Here is a 20,591-nt window from a genome sequence, read left to right as displayed (position 1 = left end):
ATGGGGGAGGGGGATCCTTGTGGCCACAGGGCATGTGGCCCCTAGCTGCTTAAGTTGGACAGCCCTGATCTAACTTCTTACTTGCCACTGTCAGAAACTAGATGTACCTTTGGTCTGACCCAGCAAAACAATTCTTATATTATGTTCCAAATGCAGGCTGAGGTATGGCAGGAGGGGAAAGGTGGAGCTCGGAGAACCTTATCTTTGCAAACCTAAAAAGGACGGGTAAATGCAAATGAACACCATGAAAAAATAGACCTTAGCCTGTTCTAGATAGTCAATTAATAATAATAATCAAGTTCTGTATATAACTCAATCCCAATAAATAAAGAACTATACATGCTAGTAGAGGTAAATATGAAATATAGGTAAGAAGCATACCAGTAGCAAAGCCTCCAGACAACATTCTAATAAGAAACCCAGCTTACTGGAACCCTGACTAGGTCACCACTACGCAGCTCTGCTGGCAAAAGAGTGCAACCACACTCACAGCTCCTCCATGACAGCAGTCCCTTTTTCTATCAGCAGAGCAACACCAGCTGTGCAAGCAAAAGGCTTCTGCCTCCTCTGGGAAGCTGCCAGAAAGCCCATGTAGATGCATTCATACTTTCTGACAGCTGTTGAATAACAATTATTGTGCATCCTGCTGGCACAGCTGTGCTAATGAAGCTGTGTGGAGCTCCCAAGAAGCCATGTGGCACCTGGCACGGGTAGACGCTGGCAGCCAGAAGATTTGTAATATAGGCAAGCCCCCTCTATTGCTGAGAAGAGGACAGAGTTCACCAATTCTTAGTTAGGGAACAGTCTGGATCAGGGGTCAGCAACATTTTCTGGTAGAGTGTGAAAAACATCACAACCTCAACTTGTAAGGTGTTGGTGTGCCCAGGCAGACAGTAAGGGAGTCACAAAGGGCCTGATCCTTGTTGTGGCAGTGAAGCCCTGGCCCCTTCTCTGCCATCCATCCCAAGGTGCACATGCTCACCACAGAGCCTGGGATGCTTGCAGCAGGTGGCAGGGAGGATGCGTGCAGCTGCACCGGGGTCCATAGAGTCCCAGCCCAGCTTGTTGCCAGTGGCAGGTGCACTTGTACCTCGAGGTGGACAGTAGGGAAGGGGCTTGGGCTGTGCTGCCACAACAAGGATTGGGTCCCTTGTTGATCCCTTACCATTTGCCCAGAGGCACACAGGCCAAGCAAAATGCCTTCATATACCATGCTCTGGCACATGTGCTGGGGGTTGCTACCCCTGCTCTGGACTTTGTTTAGGACTGTACCATTTGCATCAACCTGTAGCTGAGATGTGAGCTCAACCTTCCTAGGGGCTACAAAGAATTTTTTGTATATTCATCTCCAGAGACTCAGAGATGTTGTAAGGAAAGATTATTACTTTACAACAGGGATCTTGCCAATCTTTATACAGTGGCTTGAGATGCATGGAATCAAAATACAATGTATTTCATTATTAACAAGAGTCTGATCAATCTTGAAGCTCCCTCTCAGACTGCCTGTCAAAAGGTACGCATGGCTTTCGCATTCTCTCCACTTATAGCTTCCTTGCTGTTCTGATGGGAAACTCTCCCCTAGTATCACCTCTATTTTGGGGTCATTTTCTTTCTTTGAATAACTCTAATACCAGCATCTGTTTCTAATGAAAGTTTTCCAAAGCAGTGTTGAAAGAATGACAGTATTTTGACAGCTTTGTTTATCTGGGTTTACAGACTCTGAATAGTATCAATGAAATCGGTCAAAATCTTGTAGTTATTCTGCTGCTGCTTGGCAGTCATTTGAGAAGAAAGCTCACTGAAGCTATTTTCTGGCTGAGAAAAAAGAACACTGCTTTAGTTAACATTTTTAGGACAGTACCAGATTGAAGTTTGCTTTAAAATTCTCTAGAAATTGATAGCTTAGACTACCAAAATCCTCGGGACAGCTCTATGCCCATCCATAACATGTGAACTTTTCAAGATAAACTTTACACCTGAGCTATGTGTCAAAACAAATATTTTATCAGAAAGTGTTAGGACAACCTGAACTTCACATGAAAGATGTGGTCTAAAACACACATTGAGTCCTAGGTCTATTTTTATTCCCCACCTGTTCCTAACTATTCTGTCACATCTAAAAAAAATAGATAACTCCTTAGGTGAAGAGTCTTCCACTCTCTCTATCCTGTGAAGCACACTTTTGTGCACTACAGCAGTCACTTGGCTCTAAAAGAACTACATACTAGTTAAAAAGCGTGGTTGGTACTTACGGCTCGTGCTGCTAGTGTCACCAGCACTCCTGTTAGAAATGATAAATAATATCCTGGATACACACCATGCCAAATGGCTGAAAGGATGAAAGTTTGGACTGTAGGACTGAAGGTCACTCGCTCATAACATACTCTAGCAACCAAAAAAAATTAAAAAAGGATATTAGAGAAAGAAGCTAACCAAAACAGTGCCAATAAATATTTAAACCCTTGAAATAATAGCAATTTAACCTTATGTCATTACATAATTCTCTTAAATCTTGGACCTATATAGTATTACTATTATATTATGATTTACAAAAAATGCTGGACATTTACTAAGAGCTTTGATACAAGGTTTCAGTGTAAAGATCCTCTTTGTTACCAAGCATACTTTTTTATAGTGGCAATATACAGAAGTATCCAATGGACTGGATGTGAACAATAAAGAGAGGCTTTAACTATCCAGAGATGTCTACTGAAAATAATAATAACAAAAATAATTCACAAACTATCCAAGAAGTTCTGAGAATGAATTAGAGATATTTTCTATGTCAGAAACTAGAGTTAAAACTGTGGGAGGAACAATTTTGGATTCATTTCTAACTGAATGAGAAGAAGGTGGAAGGCAATTGGTTGAAAGTGATCATTAAACAACAGAATTGATGATTCTAAGGAAGGAAAAAAAACCAAGCACAAGAAAAGCAGCAATAAACTTAAAAAACATAGAATCCAAACTCAAGAAATTAGTAGTCAAGGTCCCATTGGAAGGAATTCTAGAGGGGGGGAAAAAAAGAGTTCAAGAAAGCTGGCAATCTCATTAACAAGAAAGCTAGCAGTCTCTAAACAAAATACTATTAAAAGATAAAATTGTAAATTATCCTGATTTGGAGTAATGTTATGAAACAGTAAAAGAATGATGTGGGTAAAGCAGTAATTTTATATCCTTTATAAGAAAACAGGAAAGAGGGATGTTCTGCTCAGCAGAAGTGCAAACATAAGGTCAAATCAGAAAAACTAAGCCATGAAGTGTTCTGCTTAGCAAGATTTGGCAGAAAAGTTTCTAGAAAGTTACATTAGAAAGAAAGGAAAAAAGTAAAAAGTACATGTTTATTATTTAACAGGAAAGATGAAGAAATGAAGGATGACACATGGGAGGCTGAAAAGTTCAATGACTTTTTGCTTCAGCCAGGTTAATTGGGCCCACGTTTAGTACAATTAAAACAACAACAAGAAAAAGCAGAGTAAAGAATATTTAACTAAGAGTATTCAAGTCAGCAGAGCCTGATTAACTTTACCCTGGAGTACTTAAGGAACAAAGCGGTGCAATCACTGCATCATTAGCAGTTATCACAAAAGATTGCAGAAGAGCAAATATAGTATTTATCTTTACAAAGAGTAAAAAGAAAAACAGCCAGTACATTACAGACCAGTCAGCCCAACTTTGATAACTGGAAAGATACTACATCAAATTAATCAATTTGTAAGGACCTAACAGATAAAAGACAGCAGGATGTGTCCTGCCAACCAATCTATAATTTTCTTTGTTGATAAGTTAACTGGGATACTGAAGAAGGATCTTGACAAGTACGGGTTTTGACACCGTTTCACATGACATTCCTATAAGCAAACTAAGGTAATATGGTTTAGTTTAAATCACAGTGAGTAAGAGCACAACTAACAGAAAAGCAGACCTCAGAAGAGTGATTGTAAACGGTTCAATCTTAAATGAGGAAGACCTATCAACTTCTCGCAGGGGCCTGCTTTGGGTCCGGTTTTGTTCAACAATCTCAGTAAAAACTTGGATGATGGAATCAAGAATGCACTTATAAAATCAGCAGATGGCACCAAGCTGGCAAAAGTTGCAAACACTTTAGAGAACAGGATTAGAATGCAAAATGATTCTTGTGAAGCTGAAGAAATGGTCCAGAATTATTAAGATGAGGTTAAAAAAAAAATAAGGCACCCACTTGAGAGAGGGGAGGGGGGCAAATGAAATGTGCTGGACCAAAATGGGGAATGATTGTTTGGGGAGCAGTATTGCAGAAGAGAATCTGAGGATTAGGAGTGACCCATAAATTTAATACGAGTTAACATTATGATGCTGTTGGAGAAGAAACAAAAGCAAATTTCTCCATGGAATGCAGTAACAGAAGATAATTATTCTACTTTATTGACACTGATGATGCCTTAGCAAGTATGCTCAGTTTAGAGCACCACATGTTAACATGTAGCCAAGCTGGAAGGAAGTCAGAAGAGAGCAATACAAATAAAAGGATAGGAAAATAAAGTAAAGAAAGTAAAGAACTGGGTTTGTTTTCTCTACAAAAAGAAAAGCCTGAAGAGGGGAACATAAGAACAGTCTCCCAGTATGCCAACATTTCTTATGAAAAGAATAGTAAATATAGAATCATGGAACACTAGAGCTAAAAGACCTCACAAGGTTGTCTGCTTTTTGCCTGCACGGTCCAGAATTTACAACCTGACCCCCTGCCACAGGCCACAAACCTCTGCCCCCTAGAGAGCTCAAGCCACCTACATTCACCTTCCTTGCAGATACCTGGCCCCTCTGAGGGGAAGCACAGGCAACTGGTCTAGTGTGGGGGTTTTCAACCTTTTTTTTAGTAAATGTACCCCCGGCAGTTGGGCGCGGAGCAGGGGCAGGGGGGGGGGGAGGGAGGGTGTCGGGGTGGTGTGCAGCTGGATGCAGAGCAGCAGCAGAAAGCAGTGTGGAGTGGTGGGTAGTGGCTGCGTACAAGCTCCCCCCACCCCATGTCCGGCCAGCCGGGTTGCGCCTATGCAGCCCTCAGAGGGGCACCGCTGCCCTTGCGCCCCCTGCCCGGCCCTGCTCCTGGGAGGCGGCAGCACAGGGTGGTGGGTGGTGGCACTCCATCCCTGCCCACCTGCATGTACCCCCTAGGGCCTTCTCACATATCCCAGTTGACGACCCCTAGTCTAGTCCATCCCCACAGACCGAGGCAGGATCAAGCATACATGCTAGACCGCTCTTGGCAGGTCTGTCAAACTTCCGCTTAAAAAGTTATTTGTGTAGAAGATTCCATAGCATCGCAAAACATACGTCGATTCTTTTTTCTCCATCCCACAAGTATCCATGGAAAATAATCGGCCATGGTTCTCTTTAGGGATGTGAAAGGTTAAAAAGTTAATCATTTAACTGGTAAGCCCAGTGATAACTGGTTAGCTTACCAGTTACTGTTTAGCTTGGGGCCTGCCCAATCTGGCAGTGAGGGCAGGGTGGGGGGAAGGGAAGCTGCACAGTGCTCCAGCAGGAACCAGAGGGCAGTAAGGAGGAAGGAGCAAGTGGGGAAGGGCAGGGCCACAAGTACCCACAGCCCAAGAGGAAAACAGCAGTGTTGTCTGGCTGGGCTTGTCATCGCCTCTTCCTCCCCCTCCACCCCCAAAGGGCCCCCGGAGCTGCTGTGTTATCGGTTAACCACTTAACTGATACAATTAGAGGAGCGTAAGTGAATAATTGAATGGTATATAGTTCTCTTTATAACCATCTTTTATATAATTTTAATACTGTCACTTTCTCTAGATAGTTTCATAGTTTTCTATGTCCATCCAAGGTAGTCCAAGAGGTAATCTGCTAATTTGTAACTAAAGAGATCAGATATATATTAAGAAAAACTAATCAACACACTGTAAGGACAGTTAAGCACAGGAATGGGTTAGCTTGGAAAACGTAGGATTTCCATCGTGGGGAGGATTTTAAAAATAAAAAAGTTAGACTAGAGCTGTCCAAATTGAACCTGGTGAGCCTCAAGCAGGTAATAAGGGGTTAGTTTGTGGTCCATGGGCTCTTGCCCATATACCACCTCCCCACTATTTCAGCAGCAACCAAGGTCTCAAAGCTACCGATCCCTCCCCAGGCTTCTGCTTTTTGCTTCTGTGGGGTGGGGTGGGACAGTGTGGCCACAGGGCCTGGGGCCCCCACACAGGAAGAGGGCACTGAATGGTGGGGGCCCCAGCCACTCTGAAGTTGAATAGTTCTGGGTTAGACAAACACACGTCAGAGATGGATAGATACACTTGATCCTGCCTCAGAGGAAGGGAATGAACTAGGTTACCTTCCAGCCACCTGTAGATGTGGGACATTCCATTTGGCTCTATTATCCACCGTACAAACACTGGGATAGGAACATCCAGAGACACTAATTCTTTAAATACTCTGTCATCTCTGCATTATCCACAAAAAGTGAGTACAGAAAATACTGAACACTCTGTATATCTTCTGAACAGCACTCCCATGATGCTTGCAATGCAGTCAACAGGAGGCAAGATGGGAAGTTTCTGTGGCAATACAGAAACTAATAGATCTTGTGCAGGTCAGCAGTCATAGAGGCAGATCTGGGCTGATTATACGTCTCATAGGGTACAACATCTCCTACTTGGAAACTTGAAAATAAAAAAAGATTCCTCCACAAATGAATACTTTTAGTTCCCCCTGTTTGCATAATGTTTTGTTTTCAAGATCAGCAGCTTATACAGTTATGGGTTGGTTTTTTTATCCCATGCAGTAAGGTCATTGTTAACTCAGCTCCATGATTTAACAAAGCACTGTCCAAGAAGAGCAACACTCTAATTGAATCTGATAATTGTTTTAAGTGTCACAGATCATGTCACTTGAGGGGAAATTCTGCCTCAGGACTCCCCGAGAAGCAGCCTTGTCTGGTCTCCCTCTCCTATAGGGTCCTTGAAGCCAGCCCTGGCATGATTTCAAGATCCTGGCTTTCCCGGAAAGCTGTAGCAACCTCTCCTCAGAGTTTCTTCTCTGGTCAGCATCTGGGAAGCATGAGTTCTCCTTTTCAAAGCAGGAGGAGAATCATAGTGCCAACATCCTGAATAGCACACTAGACTCTTGCTTCAAATCAAGCACCCCGTATCTTCCATCACAGTTCCCCCTGTCCTCACTAGGAGCCCCCTCTGTCCTGTCTGGGACTACTTCTTTCTCACTCCACTTTGTCCTCCTTGGGACAGCTCCCTGCCCTCTCTGGAACCTTTCTCCTCCCACTTCTCTCAGACCCTCACTCCTTTCTCCTCAGGCACAGTCAGTTACATTTACAATAAAAACCTGTTACAAAACTATAGTATTAACCTAAGGAACAAACCAGGGAGCAGTTTCCATGGTCTGCTGCCAGCCCAAGATTGCCATCTCCCCTCAGGTGAAGAGGACTTCTAAACGTCTTCCTTACAAAATTATTTACAACTATTTGTAGCAAAGCATGCTCACACTGAGCCCTGCAAAGTGTTCCCCAACACACCTGCAAGCTAGAACTCAGCCCACTTAGCAGCAATATTGTTATTTTTGGATTTCTAACCAAGCATTGAATAAATTTCATATTTTGAAGGATTTTTTTTTAAAGCAGAAAAGATTTCCTGTAAGAAATACAGTACCTTTTAAGCCAAAGAGCTGTTTGAATATTCCAGTTATCAAGAAACATCTTGAAACTTGTTGCAAACTGTAAAACCCAAACATATTAATTATTTTTGCAAAGTATAAATTCATGCAGTATTTCAGAATTATGAACAACAAAAGATTATTTGAGAATGAACTGGATAAAGACTCTAGAATTTGCTCAACCACTCCATTATGAACCATCTCTTATTCCTTCATCTATAACTCTACTTTAAAAACTTCATATCACCAAAAATTCTACAAGTTAACTGGCAGAAAGAGCATATGCCAAAGGGAGGTGATTTATCACCCGCTTCCCAAAAAACTGTCACCACCTTTGGTTTGTAACACACTGCTATCCTGAGAACAGAGAAGTTCAAGACAACTCAGTGCAACACAAAGTGTTTACATAAGCACAAATTTAGAAATAACCATGAACAAACCTCGATCTGCTGGATTCTCAGATTTGATATCAAATCCCAACATGCTGCTCCATTTTTGTCATAGCCTCGAAAACCAAACCCTGCTGCATTATTAATTGCATCAGCTGCAATAAAACAAACAAAAATAATAACTGGCATAAGTCATTATAAATATTACCTATCACAACAGACATTTCAATCCACTGCATTTTAATATACTCTTAGACTGTACATTTAAATAATACCTGGAATCACTAGTCTAGGCATTTAAAAGAGAGAAGAATTAAGGCATTAATCAAGTTGCTCAAAAGATTTTTTTTTTTTTTTAATAGAGAGAAAAATAACAAAATGAGACCACATAACAGCTGTTTCACAGTGGAGTCATCTTCTCTCAGCCCAATTATTCCTAGGAAGGGTACTTTTGCCTTTCAATATGCCAACTCAAATCGAGCTGAAAGAGCAACCCACTCCTGATGCTTGATGCAATGTATGTTTTTAACTACTACTCCCCAAAACACAGGATACAACCAGTTCTCCTTCGGACACAACTACATTTAAGGCTACAAAGCACTGACAAACCCACTGTTGTAGTGGTTTGAGAAAACATTTCAATACAGAGAGGCATTCCCTTTAGGTACCAGTGCCCTAAAGACTGAATGTTTGTAATTAAGAAGTTGCCTCTTTGTATGATGCTTCAACTGAACCACTAGAATCATAGAAAATTAGGATTGGAAGGGACCTCAGAAAATCATCTAGTCCAACCCCCTGCTCAACACAGGGCCATCCCCAGCTACATCATACCAGCCAAAGCTTTCTCCAGCCGGATCTTAAACACCAAGGACAGAGATTCCACCACCTCTCTGGGTAACATGTTCCAGAGCATTACTACTCTCCTAGTGAGAAAATTCTTCCTAATATCTAACTTAAATGTCTCTCACTGCAACATGAGACCATTGCTCCTTGTTCTGTCATCTGTCACCACTGACAACAGTTTAGTTCAGGGACAGGCAATTATTTCAGGAGGGCTGCTTACTGAGTTTTGGCAAGCTGTTGAGGGCCACATGGGTAGCTCCGCCCCCTGGTCTTGGGACTGGAAATCTGACCCCCTTAACCTCTGACCTTTGCCACCAGAAGTCCCTCATCTTGCCCCTGGACGTACTCCTTTGGGGAAGAGGGTTTGCCATCTTAGGGGGAAAAAATACAAATAATATACTAAAAATCAAATATCCATAATAATATCTTTAATTTAATTTTTGATTTGTGTGCGTTTGTGCTGTATATGTAGAAGCGATTGCATAAAAGCATAAAATGCAGCCTTACTTGTATATTGTGTGAGGTGTGCATGGGTGTCAGGTGGTATGGGGTGGGTGCGTGGGTGTGAGCTATGGGGTGCAGAGCGGCCAGTGGGTGGGCAGGAAAGTGGGGAAAGTGGAGGCAGGGGTGGGGAGGGGAGTAGAAGTGAGCAGGTATGCAGGAGTGCAGGGCCTGTGGGGCCCAGAGTGGGGTGGTAGGAGCATGGGGTGTGGGCTAGCAGGGGTCTATGGCAGGGGTTCCCAACCTCTTTATACTGTAGATGTTCAAACTGTATAATTTACAGATTTAAATTTAATTTACATGTTTAAAAATTTCTTTTGGGGGGGGGGGGAGAGAATGAGTGTGAGGATTGAATGGAGTTAGGGCACCGGGGGACCCTGCAGAGGAGTGGGCTACGCAGGCAGTAGCCCAGGGGGACCCAGTTGGGACCGCCCAGGAAGAAGGGGCTCTGCTGCCTTTCCTAGGAGCAAGCAGCAGAGCAGCCTCCCCATCCTCCGCCCTGGGCATTTCCCTACCTACATCCCCCTGCTCCCAGTCACAGGCAGGGGTGGAGGGTCCCGCCTCGTCTGGCACGGGCTCCAGGGCACAGGAAGCACCTTACTGGGCTCAGCCATGGTGGCAGGAGTGGGTCAGGGCACACAAATCCAGCTGCCTCCCTGTTAAGGCTGCCCCGCCACCCGCATGTAATTACCAGCGGCAAAAGCCACGGCTCGTGTCTGGCTACCAGGCGCCCACTCGCTCCAAGCCCCACCTGCCCCAACCCCACAACACAGGCGGGAATGACTGCAAGCAATCCCAACCCTGCACGCCCCGCATTTCCCCATCTGGGCTGAGCAGTGGCAGTGGCGGGGAACAAGCTGCTGCTTAGTGTGAGGGAAAAGCAGTTGCTTTCCCTTTCGCCACCAGCACTCCCTGCAGCAGCCGCCCAGAGCCCATGTGGGGCTGTCCTGCCTCTCCACCATGTAACTGCCACCCATGTGGCAGCAGTGGCAATGGAGAGTGGGCACAGGCAGCCCTGCATGGGCTCCAAGCAGATGCCGTAGGGAGCACCGGTAGCGGGAGAGGGAAGGGCTGTTTGTGGTCATCCCCGCCTGTGCCGCGGGGCTGGGACAGGTAGGGCTAGGAGCAAGTGGGCACGCAGCAGCCGGGCAGGAGCACAGTACTTGCACCGGTGCCCCAGGGCCAGCACCGGCAGGGCCCAGAGTGGGTGGCAGGAGCGCAGGGTCCTAGTTGGATGGGACTCTATGAAGCCAGGCCATCTCCCCTCTCTCCCTACTGGCGCAGTGCAGCCCAGCTCCATAGACCCCTGCCAGCCTGCACCCCATATACCTGCCGTCTCGCTCTGGGCCCCACCAGTGCTGGCCCCCGGATGCCAGTATGGGCTCCACCCTCCTGCATGCATGCTCACTTCCACTCCCCCCGCCACCACTTTCCCCATCCCGTTCTTACCTGAATTTCCCACTTGGGGCAGGGAGGCGCGAACAACCCTATGGTCCCAAGGCCAGAGCCCCTGCTAGCTAGGGGTTTCTGGCTGGGGGGCGAGGCCAGGTGGGCCCTGCTACTGCAGGAGTCTGCTGGGGCTTCCCCTGGGTCCTACTGCCCCTGGCTGCTGTCATCTTCGACAGACAGCTGGGGCAGATAAAGATTAATTTTCTAAAATTTTCAAGGGCCCCGTGGGCCGGATAGAATGGCCTTGCAGGCCATATCTGACCTACAGGTTGTATTTTGCCCGCCCCTAGTCTAGCTCTATCCTTTCTGGAATCATCCCCAAGACCCATATTTAAAGCATTAAGCATTGGTGTGTTAAAAAGGTAGTGGAGGTTGGAGGTGAAATCTCGTGTTGAACAACATAGAACTTTCAACATGTACAAAAATTCCTTCCAAAAGCACAAGTCCCATTATCAGGGATTTAATCTTTTGCATTCAAAGCTCTGAGAATGATCTATTTTAACTTTAACCATGTACAAAGTAGAACATAAACACTTGATAGCTGAACAAAAATCTTTTGGGTTCCCCCACCCCACCCACAACATGATTAAATTAGTTCCCTGCTCTCATGTGATCCAAAATATTTTAGCTTAGAGCTAAAGTTGAAACCATACCAATCAACTTCCCTGAATGAAAGCAGCTCCTCATCCATAACTTTCCAAATACTGCTTCTACTAAGCTGTGCTTTCAAGCACTATCATCTCGAAAGGCTTGTATATGTATGCAAACTTGGGTAAAACAACTACAGTTCTTTGCACACCTTACGGATGCTTTTCTTGAGGCTCTCCCAGTGGTCAATGGCAAGATCATCAGGGAGGTTGGAGAGTTCATCAATGACTGAGGTACTGCTGAAGATGACTGCTTTTAACAGTCTTTCAAGCACTCAATATTGAGCCCCTTCCTTGGTGGCTTCTTATGTTTACATCATTTTGGGGCAATACAAATGGACATGACAGAACATATATGTTACTTATCATAGAATCATAGAAATTAAGGGCTGGAAGGGACCTCAAAAGATCATCAGGTCCAACCCCCCTGCTCTGGGCAGGAATACTGTTGCGATCAAATGATCCCAGCAAGGTGTCACTCCAGTCTCCCCTTGAACACTTCCGAGGTTAGGGACTGCATCTCCTCCTTGGGAAGTCTGTTCCAGATTCTGGTCGCCCTTACCGTAAAGAAGTTTTTCCTTACATCCAACCCGAAACCGTCCTCTAACAGTTTATAACCATGGTTTCTTGTCCTCCCCTGGGGAACCCTAGTGAAGTTTTTCTCCCAGCTCCTGATATGCACCCCTTACATACTTTTAGATGGCCACCAAGTCCCACCTCAGTCTCCTCTTCTCCAGGATGAACAGTCCTAGATAATTTCATCTTTCCTTATACAGTGTGTCTTCCAGGCCCTTAATCATTCTTGTGGCCTTTCTCTGGACCCTTTCGAGATTCTCCATATCTTTTTTGAAGTGCAGTGCCCAGAATTTGATATAGTACTCCACCTGGGGTCATATATCATATATATGATATGATCCCAAGGAAAGTACTATATATAATAATGAAATACCATATTTTCCTCACATACAACATGTACTCCTTTTCCAAACACCAGATGCTGCAAAATGGGGTGCACATTATATGATAACTACAGTTTCTGTGGCTTCCACTTCTGGGGGGTGAAAGCAAAGTGTTCTGTATTTGCCCAAATCCAAGATGACTCTGAATTTAAGATGTCCCTCCAATAATTAGACTCTATACATGGAAAAATCACAAATTTGTTAAAACTGTCCGTGTACAGAATGTAATTATTGGAAGGCACTCTGTCGCCTCCACTGATGCAGCATGAAAAGCAGTGGGGAGTGGGGGAGAATGGGAGTAAGCAACCCTACACCACTTGCCCCCCCGCCCAGTGACTACATCCACCAACACCTACCTCCCCTTAGTGCCTGCCCCCCAACCCCTGCTTACCCTACAGCTAGGGACAAACATTCAAAAAGCCTGAGCCTGAATTGATTCAATCTTTGCAGGTTAGTCTAACCTGAATAGGCTATATCAGTTTGTAACTGCACAGACATCCCAGACATGAAGGCACATGCCTGCAGTGGCCCAGGCTAGAAGTTGGGGAAAGCTAGAGCAGCCTTCCCTTCCCTTCCACAGAACTGAGCTGGGGAGGAGCGGGGGGCATGGCCAGGCCCCAGCAGGATGCTTGTTTATCACCCCATTAAGAACATAACAGAGGGACTGTGGCAGTGCACCTTTTGGTGCCTGCCACTTTAAGGGCTGGAGGCAGGTAGCCGGCAGGTGCTTGATAAGGGTGGCCATTTTAGGACCCAGCTCACACAGGCTGAGGCAGCAGTTTGATGCCAGCCGCTGAGGGAGTAACATCATCCGGCTGAGCTACTGCTCCTGGAACATCTTGGAGGTAAGGGCAGGAGCTATGGGGATTGTAGGAGGCTCTTGGTCCTGGGCATGATTTGAAACTGCACCCTGCTGAGGAAGTGGGGTCTGGTGGGACAGCCCCCAAGAAATACCAGATCAGTTAGGACCCACCCCCAGTGAAAGGCAGGTAGGGGCACCTTAACCCCAGCCCCCACCATCTGGTGGATAATGGTGGGAGTAGTGGGAGCAGTGTGGGCCAGGCATGTTAACAAAGAGGCACCTGAGCTCAGCAGGCATGCGAGAATCCGGTGGCCCCAGCAGGGGTTGCTTGTTGCGAGTAGTGTGACGGCCAATGCAGAGTAGGGTGCAACTTGGGCACCTGAATGACTGTGCTAGTAAGGTGCACAGTACGGCTGTGAGGGCAGCTTGAAGGGCAGTACAATCGGCCAGCCCCAAGTATGGAAGTGTTAAATTAGCTGCCCGGTGAGGGGCAGAAGCAGCCCAGCATTGGCACAAGGTTACGACACATAGAAGTGGTGAATGCGTGGGATCTGAAGTTGCTGCGTGGGAGTGCCAGAGAGTGAGTAGTGCAGGCCAAAGGCCTAAAGAGCTCGCTCAAGGGCAGAAGAGTGTGGCTCAGTAATGGGAAGTATGCTAGAGGCCCCTATGAAAGGGGGACAGAGTGCAAGAGGCAGGGGGGGAGGGGAACAGTGAGTGAGAGTGAGTGCGTGTGAAAGAGGTCAACAAAGGACTGAGTTTGGTATTGCTCCCCGGTCTGAGGCCAGTGCAATCTGAGACAGGGGTCACAGTGTAGGGAAGGTTTGGAGCCGTGCACCCCTTGGCATTGGGGTAGTGAATGGGCAGCCTTCTGCTTAATATATCAGAGTAACATTCAAGTTGTGGCAGGCGAGTCAGGGCAGACTGCCCTAGGCAGGTGAGTGGGCTAACTTGAGATCTAGCCCCAGGAAGGCCCCCTGTCACAGGGACATTACCAGCTACCTGTTGATTCTGCCTTTGTCCTAGTCTGCCACAGGGACTGTAGCCAGCATGTGGTCTGCTAGCTAATACACAGACATCTCTCAGCAAGGCAAAGGGGAGGGGGGGAATTCCTGCTTAGCAGTGAGTGGTGAGGGGGAGGGGAGCAGGAGCAGCCTGGACCAGAGGTACAGCCAGGGAGTAGAGGGGAGGGGCCAGCTCTTCTGTGAAGCAGAGAGCCCCGCCCGGCACAGAGAGCACGCTGGGGGAGTTTGATTTATCTTAAACTAGGAAGCAGTCTGGGACAGATATTGCATAAACTGGTTTGACCCAAATCAGTTAAGTCTGATACTACATTCAACCAGGTTTATCTCAATCCAATTTCAGCCATTTTCAAGCTGGTTTAATGTGCACTGAACATCTGTTCCGTTACAGGTTTAAGTCAGTTTCAGATCACTTAAACCGGTTTATGTGCAGTGTCTGTCCCTAGCCAATAAGGCAGCTTTAACTCCCTCTGGCCCAGGCTGTGAGAGCACACAGTGGCTCCAGTCCATGCCAGACAGCAGTGGTGGTGGCAGCTCAAGCCCCAGGTTGGGATCGGAGCTGGAGCAGCTTTCCTGTCACGGCAGTCTCCCCTGCCTGCACTGCTCTTCCACTCCTGCTCCCGCCCCTGCCCCCGCCCCCCCCCCTCCATTGAATGGGGGAAAAACCTCATCTTGGACTCAAGCAAATATGGTAACTCTGCACATGATTCACAGGGAGCAGAACAATAAGCAGACTCTGTTTTCTAGCTGCTGCTACTCAATTATATACTTTTTTCACTCTTCCTTTAAAAAATAAGGTGCACATCTTATTCCAGAGCATGTTCTATGTAAAAAATATGGTGCGAAAACAATTCTTACACCTTTTATTCTCCTCCTTTCACAACAGCTTTTTTTTTTTTGCTTACTAATCCATACCCATGATATTAGTGTGATTTAAATATTTTCATCTCACAGAGACTACATTTAGAAACTGTTCCCTTTATCTATTCCCACTATCACAGCTCATTTCTTCTACCTAAAAGAAACCATAATTTCTACTAAATTTGTTAGCTGCCAATCAAGTCTGACATGATTCAACCAAGTTGTGCTTCTGACCTCTGTTGGCCCAAAAGGCAGAGTCGGGAATACTTATGAAATTACTCCCAAATTAGTCACATATTGATTCCCCCACTAATTACATTTTTTTATTATAATTTTAAAAGGTTGAAGAAAACTGGATGTTTCATATTTGAGACTATACATGCCAAATTTCATCCTGCACCACATTTTGTGTGTCCCAGTTGAAGGTGAAGGCTCTACCAATTCCACATATATTTTCAAACTAAAGGCAGCAAACAGTGTACCAATATACTATACTATACACAGGAGCAGCGGCACCTGCCTGCCTGACACATCATGCTGCTCTGCCTCCCACTGGACTCTGGCCTGAGACTTTTTGACCAACCAGCCTACAGAATCCAGGACTGTCCCGGCAATTTTCTTAACAGATTTTAAAAAACTTTAGCATTTGCAAGGAATAAAGACAGAAAAACAAAAGCCTGAAAGCATTACCATTCAGCAAACCAGACATTTTTCTGAATACCAATATTACAGTTATTCTGTGCCCAGATGGGCTTACAACACTTAATTCATTGACCAGGAATGAAACTGAGTCCTTCTGCTCTAATAAGCCTCCTTTATCACATTGCTTTCTTCAGATTCTCACTCGCTTATATGACTGATAGGTAGATTTTGTTGTTTAAAACAGGGTTTACATGCATTTTTCTTTTGGGAGCAAGCCATTAAAGTATTGAATACCAGCCGAGCAAGGTGAAATGCCCACTATCACTTTCGGAAGTTCCGATAACTTATACTACAGTTAGTGAGAGCCATATTGCTACATGCTAAAATGTGTCAAAATGTAGTTACATAGTCTCCCATTGATGTTGGACTAATCTAACCAAGCAAACTTTTTTTAAATTAGCTGCTGAGTATGCCATTCTTAACACGACCTGAATAAAGACAGTGGTTTTAATTCAATTTAAAAAGGTTAAGACTTTCTCTACTCACTAAAGTGTATCATGTTGTTCATCCTTCATATTCAAAGATGACCATGACATCACTGGTTGGTTTGGTTTCTGTGAACACATGAATGGCTGATCAAGCCAATTTGTGCTTTGAACTGTCTATGGCACACTGAGCAAGAGATGCTGCTTTAGGTTGCTTCATCAACAGGAGACATGCTGCTGTTGCAAGATTTACGCAGTTTGCATTTCTGCTTTGCCTCAGCAGTACTTCTCCGCTGATAGATGGTAGTTCCAGGATGGATGAGGCTTTGTCAAGTGGAGCGATCATGAGCAAGATCCTTCTAGGACTGTTGAAATGTTTCAAGGATGACTTGAGGGAGTCCTTGAAGCATTTCTTCTGGCTTCTCTCAGAGCGCTTTCCCTCCTTTAGCTAACTGTAAAAGATCTTTTTTGCTAGTCACTCATCCGACATCCTGGTGACATGGCCTGCCCATCTCATCTGTGATTTCATTATCAGAGTGTGGAAGTTTGGAATGCCCGCCCATGTAAGAACCTCAGTGTCTGGGACCTTGTATTGCCATCTTAACCTCGTCGGTTTCCTCAGAAAGCCCAGGTGGAAGTGGCTCAGCTTCATAGCACAGCATCTGTACACCATCCAAGTTTCGCATACATACATCAGGTTTGGCAACACAATGGCTTTGTAGACCGTCAGTTTTCTTTACTGATTGATGCCTCTGCACTCCCACATATTTGCACGTAGTCTGCCGAAGGTCACACTTGCTTTAGCAATTCTGGCATTGGTTTCATAACCTGTGTAACTGTGCGTGACAGTGTACTGCTGAGGCAGGTGAATTTCCAATGCCTGGAGGGTTTGGAAGTTCACTGTAATGGCAGGCTCTACGGAAGGCTTTCCTGGTCCAGGCTGGTGCATGGTTTCTAACATCTTAGTGTTGATTGTGAAACCAAGCTGAAGAGACATGGTCCATACTCGGTTGAGTATCAGACTCAGATTTGGCATTCAGGGAAGTCATCAGCAAACAGAAGATCACAAACAGTCACTTCCTGTAACTTTGCCTGTAGCATCCTCAAATTGAAGAGTTTGCCATAAGTCCTGTAACTGATGTGAATCCCAGTGTCACAGTCGTGAAAGGCATCTGTAAGCATGGCAGCAAACATCATACTGAAGAGGGGTGGGGCCAACATACAGCCCTGCTTGACTCCACTGGTGAGTGGAAATGGTTCAGATGATTCACTGTCATCCACAAAGCAAGTGAGCATGGTATCATGGAACTCCTGAACCATTGCAATGAATTTCTCTGGGCAACTGAATTTTGCCATGATCTTCCAAAGACCTTTCCAGCTGACTGTATCAAATGCTTTTGTTAGGTCAATGAAAGTCATGTACAGGTTGGAGCTCTGTTCCTGGCATCTCCTGAAGTTGACAAGCTGCAAACACCATGTCTATGGTCCTGCGTCCTTCCCTGAAACCATGCTGATTTTCATTCAACTCATTCTTCCTAGCCAGAAAGTATCAGACACTACAACTGATACTCAGGCGATTCACAAGGCGATTCAACAGAGTTCTAGCAAGGATTTTACCAGCTACTGACAGCAAGGAGATGCCCCAATGGTTGTCGCAGGATTATCTATTGCCCTTCTGCTTGTATAAGTGGACGATGGATGCACCCTTCTATTCCTGTACCTTGAGTCCACAGTGACTGGAAGAGTGCAGGCAGGTTCAAAGCCACGTGCGAGCCTCCAGCCTTGTAGACCTCTGCTGGTATAGCATCTGCTCCAGGTGCTTGAGTGTGTTTATGGGGAGATATAGTCATGTCATGACTTGTGTGTGAACTGGATTTAAGTGAGGGAAAGTTGCACAGGCCTGTCTGAATCCAGTGGCATGACAGAGTCAAGACATCAGTGGATACAAATCTGGATGCAGTGGACAGCCATCAAGTCCTGCAGCACCTGAAATGATGCCCTACACTCTTCACACAGCTCTTACCATCTGCCTTCACAGCTGGGGAGATGAGCATATCTGGTTGGCCACCTGATCCACCAGAGAGAACTTTCCAGAGGGAGCCAGGTATAGCTGTTCACTCTGGTCAACAGTCTAGCCCTACCCTTACTCTTATTTCAGGGTCAGCCTCCTAGTCTTTCTCCACCAAAAGCTAACCTGCAAGACAGCAAGAGGCTGGCATTTTAGGGCACCCCAGGACTTGCCCTTCCCTGAGGTTTGGCCCTGGTGGCACTTTCTAAGAGCTGTTCCACCACGAGCAGTCACACCAGTGACCCCAAATCCCAGTAGGGTGCAGTTTTTGGTCATACACAGGACCCGATTAAGGGGTACACACACACACTTCACAAGTTAACATAACATTATGTATAAAATAAGAAACATTTTAGGGACAGATGAATGTATACACCTTGACAGAAAATAGCTTTTTTATTTTTATATAAAATACACACACACACACACACACACACACCCCTTATGTTCTGTTCCAGTATCCATTCACCTGTCCCTAAAATCTAGTTTCTAATGTTATGCATAATTTTACATTAACTTGTGAACTGTTAGTAATTCAACTCATTTCTTCCTAGCCAGAAAGTCAGACACTACAACTGATACTCCTTTCTAACCACAAGAGGGCACTCTTTTTCATCTTAATACCTGACACAGTATCTCAAGCTGCAAAATTATATATATGTATTTTTAGTTACTTACCTAGAGTCCATGCAAAGTAGTATTTGGGTCTGGCAGCCATAAGAGACACATACAGGTAGAGAATCCTTATAGGCCAAGATGCTGTAGCTCTGAAGTTATCATCAATATTATATTCCACAGGTAAAGTCTTAGTAACAGTCAGATGAATTAATAAAGACAGTCCACAGACTAAGAGTTTCTGTATCACGGCTATCTGAAAAGTTTAAGAAAAGAGATTTTGTAAGCTTCAGCTTTGATTAATCTTTCTGAACAAAGGAAATTTATAACCTTCCCTAAATAGGCATACTAATGTGCCAGTTCCTAAAATAACATGCATTACTAACATTTTACAGTTGGTGTCTGTTTACATGCTCAAAGAGAAAAGGAAATATTCTCGATTTATGCTGTGACCACCCCTATTTAAAGAAAACATATTACGAAGTCTGACAGCAGTTAGAGGCCTGAAAAATCCCTTCAGTAATGAGAACCCCCGACATACTTCCACTTTCTTATATCAGGATCAGGAATTATCTAAATGGGTATAAAATTAAGACATCATTACCAAGCTACACTACATGCTATAGGTCACTTGAGTATACGCTACAATAAGGCTATTTCCCAAAATCACATATAGGCATTGGCAAAGCATTCCTATGTTCGCATTTAACAACACATCACTCAAAAATTAGTTTGAGCTTACAAGTATCAATAGGTTCTTATCTGCAGTTTATTTTTGATAGCTGTTGACAAGCTATACAGGTATTGCTTAAGTCAATGAATACAGCATCTCTGCCTGATAGTTCATACCATTATGAATTATCATCAAAACACTGAAACTTTATTTGGGAATTGAGAGAGAGAAGTTTAGCTTTTGTTTTTTGGGGTCTTTTGGCAGCTAGAATGACTGAGAGAAAAGGTCAAGAAACTTACCCCTTCCCCTCCAAAGCCATACACAGTATGTGGCCCACATGGGTTACAAGGATAGATTCCTTCCACACCCCCATTCTTTCTTTTAACCATTATGCTAAACAGCACTCTTTTTAAAAAAAGAGATGCATTACTTAGGTTTCATTATAAAATGCACAAAAGTGGTATGCACATTACATAAAATATTTTAATTAACTGTCCACTCCACATTCCAAAGGCTACAAGTACCACGTGATATACAATTTGCTAAGCTTGCAAGGCATTAATATACCAACCAAACACCCATTGTTTCAAAGCACAAGTTTGTTATTGATGCAGAAGCAGTCACTTCAGCATTCAAAATTCTGTCTCAGAATTCTAATGGTAAAAGTACATTCACGGTTTAATGATGTGGATTAAATGACTATCTGCATCAAAGTTGTTAGAAAAATAACCCACTATGGCCTCTTTTGGCCAAAAGTGTCAGAATACATAGGAAATATAGAATTTCCCATACACTCTGAAAAGTTGTCATCTTTCATAATCTAGTTATTCATATGGAAATCTAAGTTTCAAAGTAATGTGATATGGACCCTAATTATTGTCATTTTCCAACCCCCTGTGCTCCATTTTCTCATTTATATTTAATCACTGTGTTCTCTCTTCTGTGCCCTTTGTTACAGTAATGGTGTTCATTTGCTGATATGCTA

At 44.5% G+C, this 20,591-nt stretch overlaps 1 protein-coding gene across 2 annotated transcripts in view; it reads right to left on the bottom strand.

Moving 5' to 3' along the window:
* MBOAT2 (membrane bound O-acyltransferase domain containing 2) overlaps positions 1-20,591 on the bottom strand; it is a 229,023-nt gene that overhangs the window by 19,877 nt on the left and 188,555 nt on the right. For both annotated transcript variants that reach the window (XM_059729762.1, XM_059729765.1), the window contains 4 exons: positions 18,997-19,189; positions 8,094-8,197; positions 7,650-7,714; positions 2,253-2,385 (listed from right to left, as the gene is read on the bottom strand). In XM_059729762.1, coding sequence (XP_059585745.1) covers positions 2,253-2,385; positions 7,650-7,714; positions 8,094-8,197; positions 18,997-19,189 — 495 coding nt within the window. The remainder of the gene's footprint in view (positions 1-2,252; positions 2,386-7,649; positions 7,715-8,093; positions 8,198-18,996; positions 19,190-20,591) is intronic.

This window comes from Alligator mississippiensis, chromosome 1 (assembly GCF_030867095.1).
Source record: "Alligator mississippiensis isolate rAllMis1 chromosome 1, rAllMis1, whole genome shotgun sequence".
NCBI classification, from domain to species: Eukaryota; Metazoa; Chordata; order Crocodylia; family Alligatoridae; genus Alligator; species Alligator mississippiensis.
This window is presented reverse-complemented; position numbering and strand designations above follow the sequence as displayed.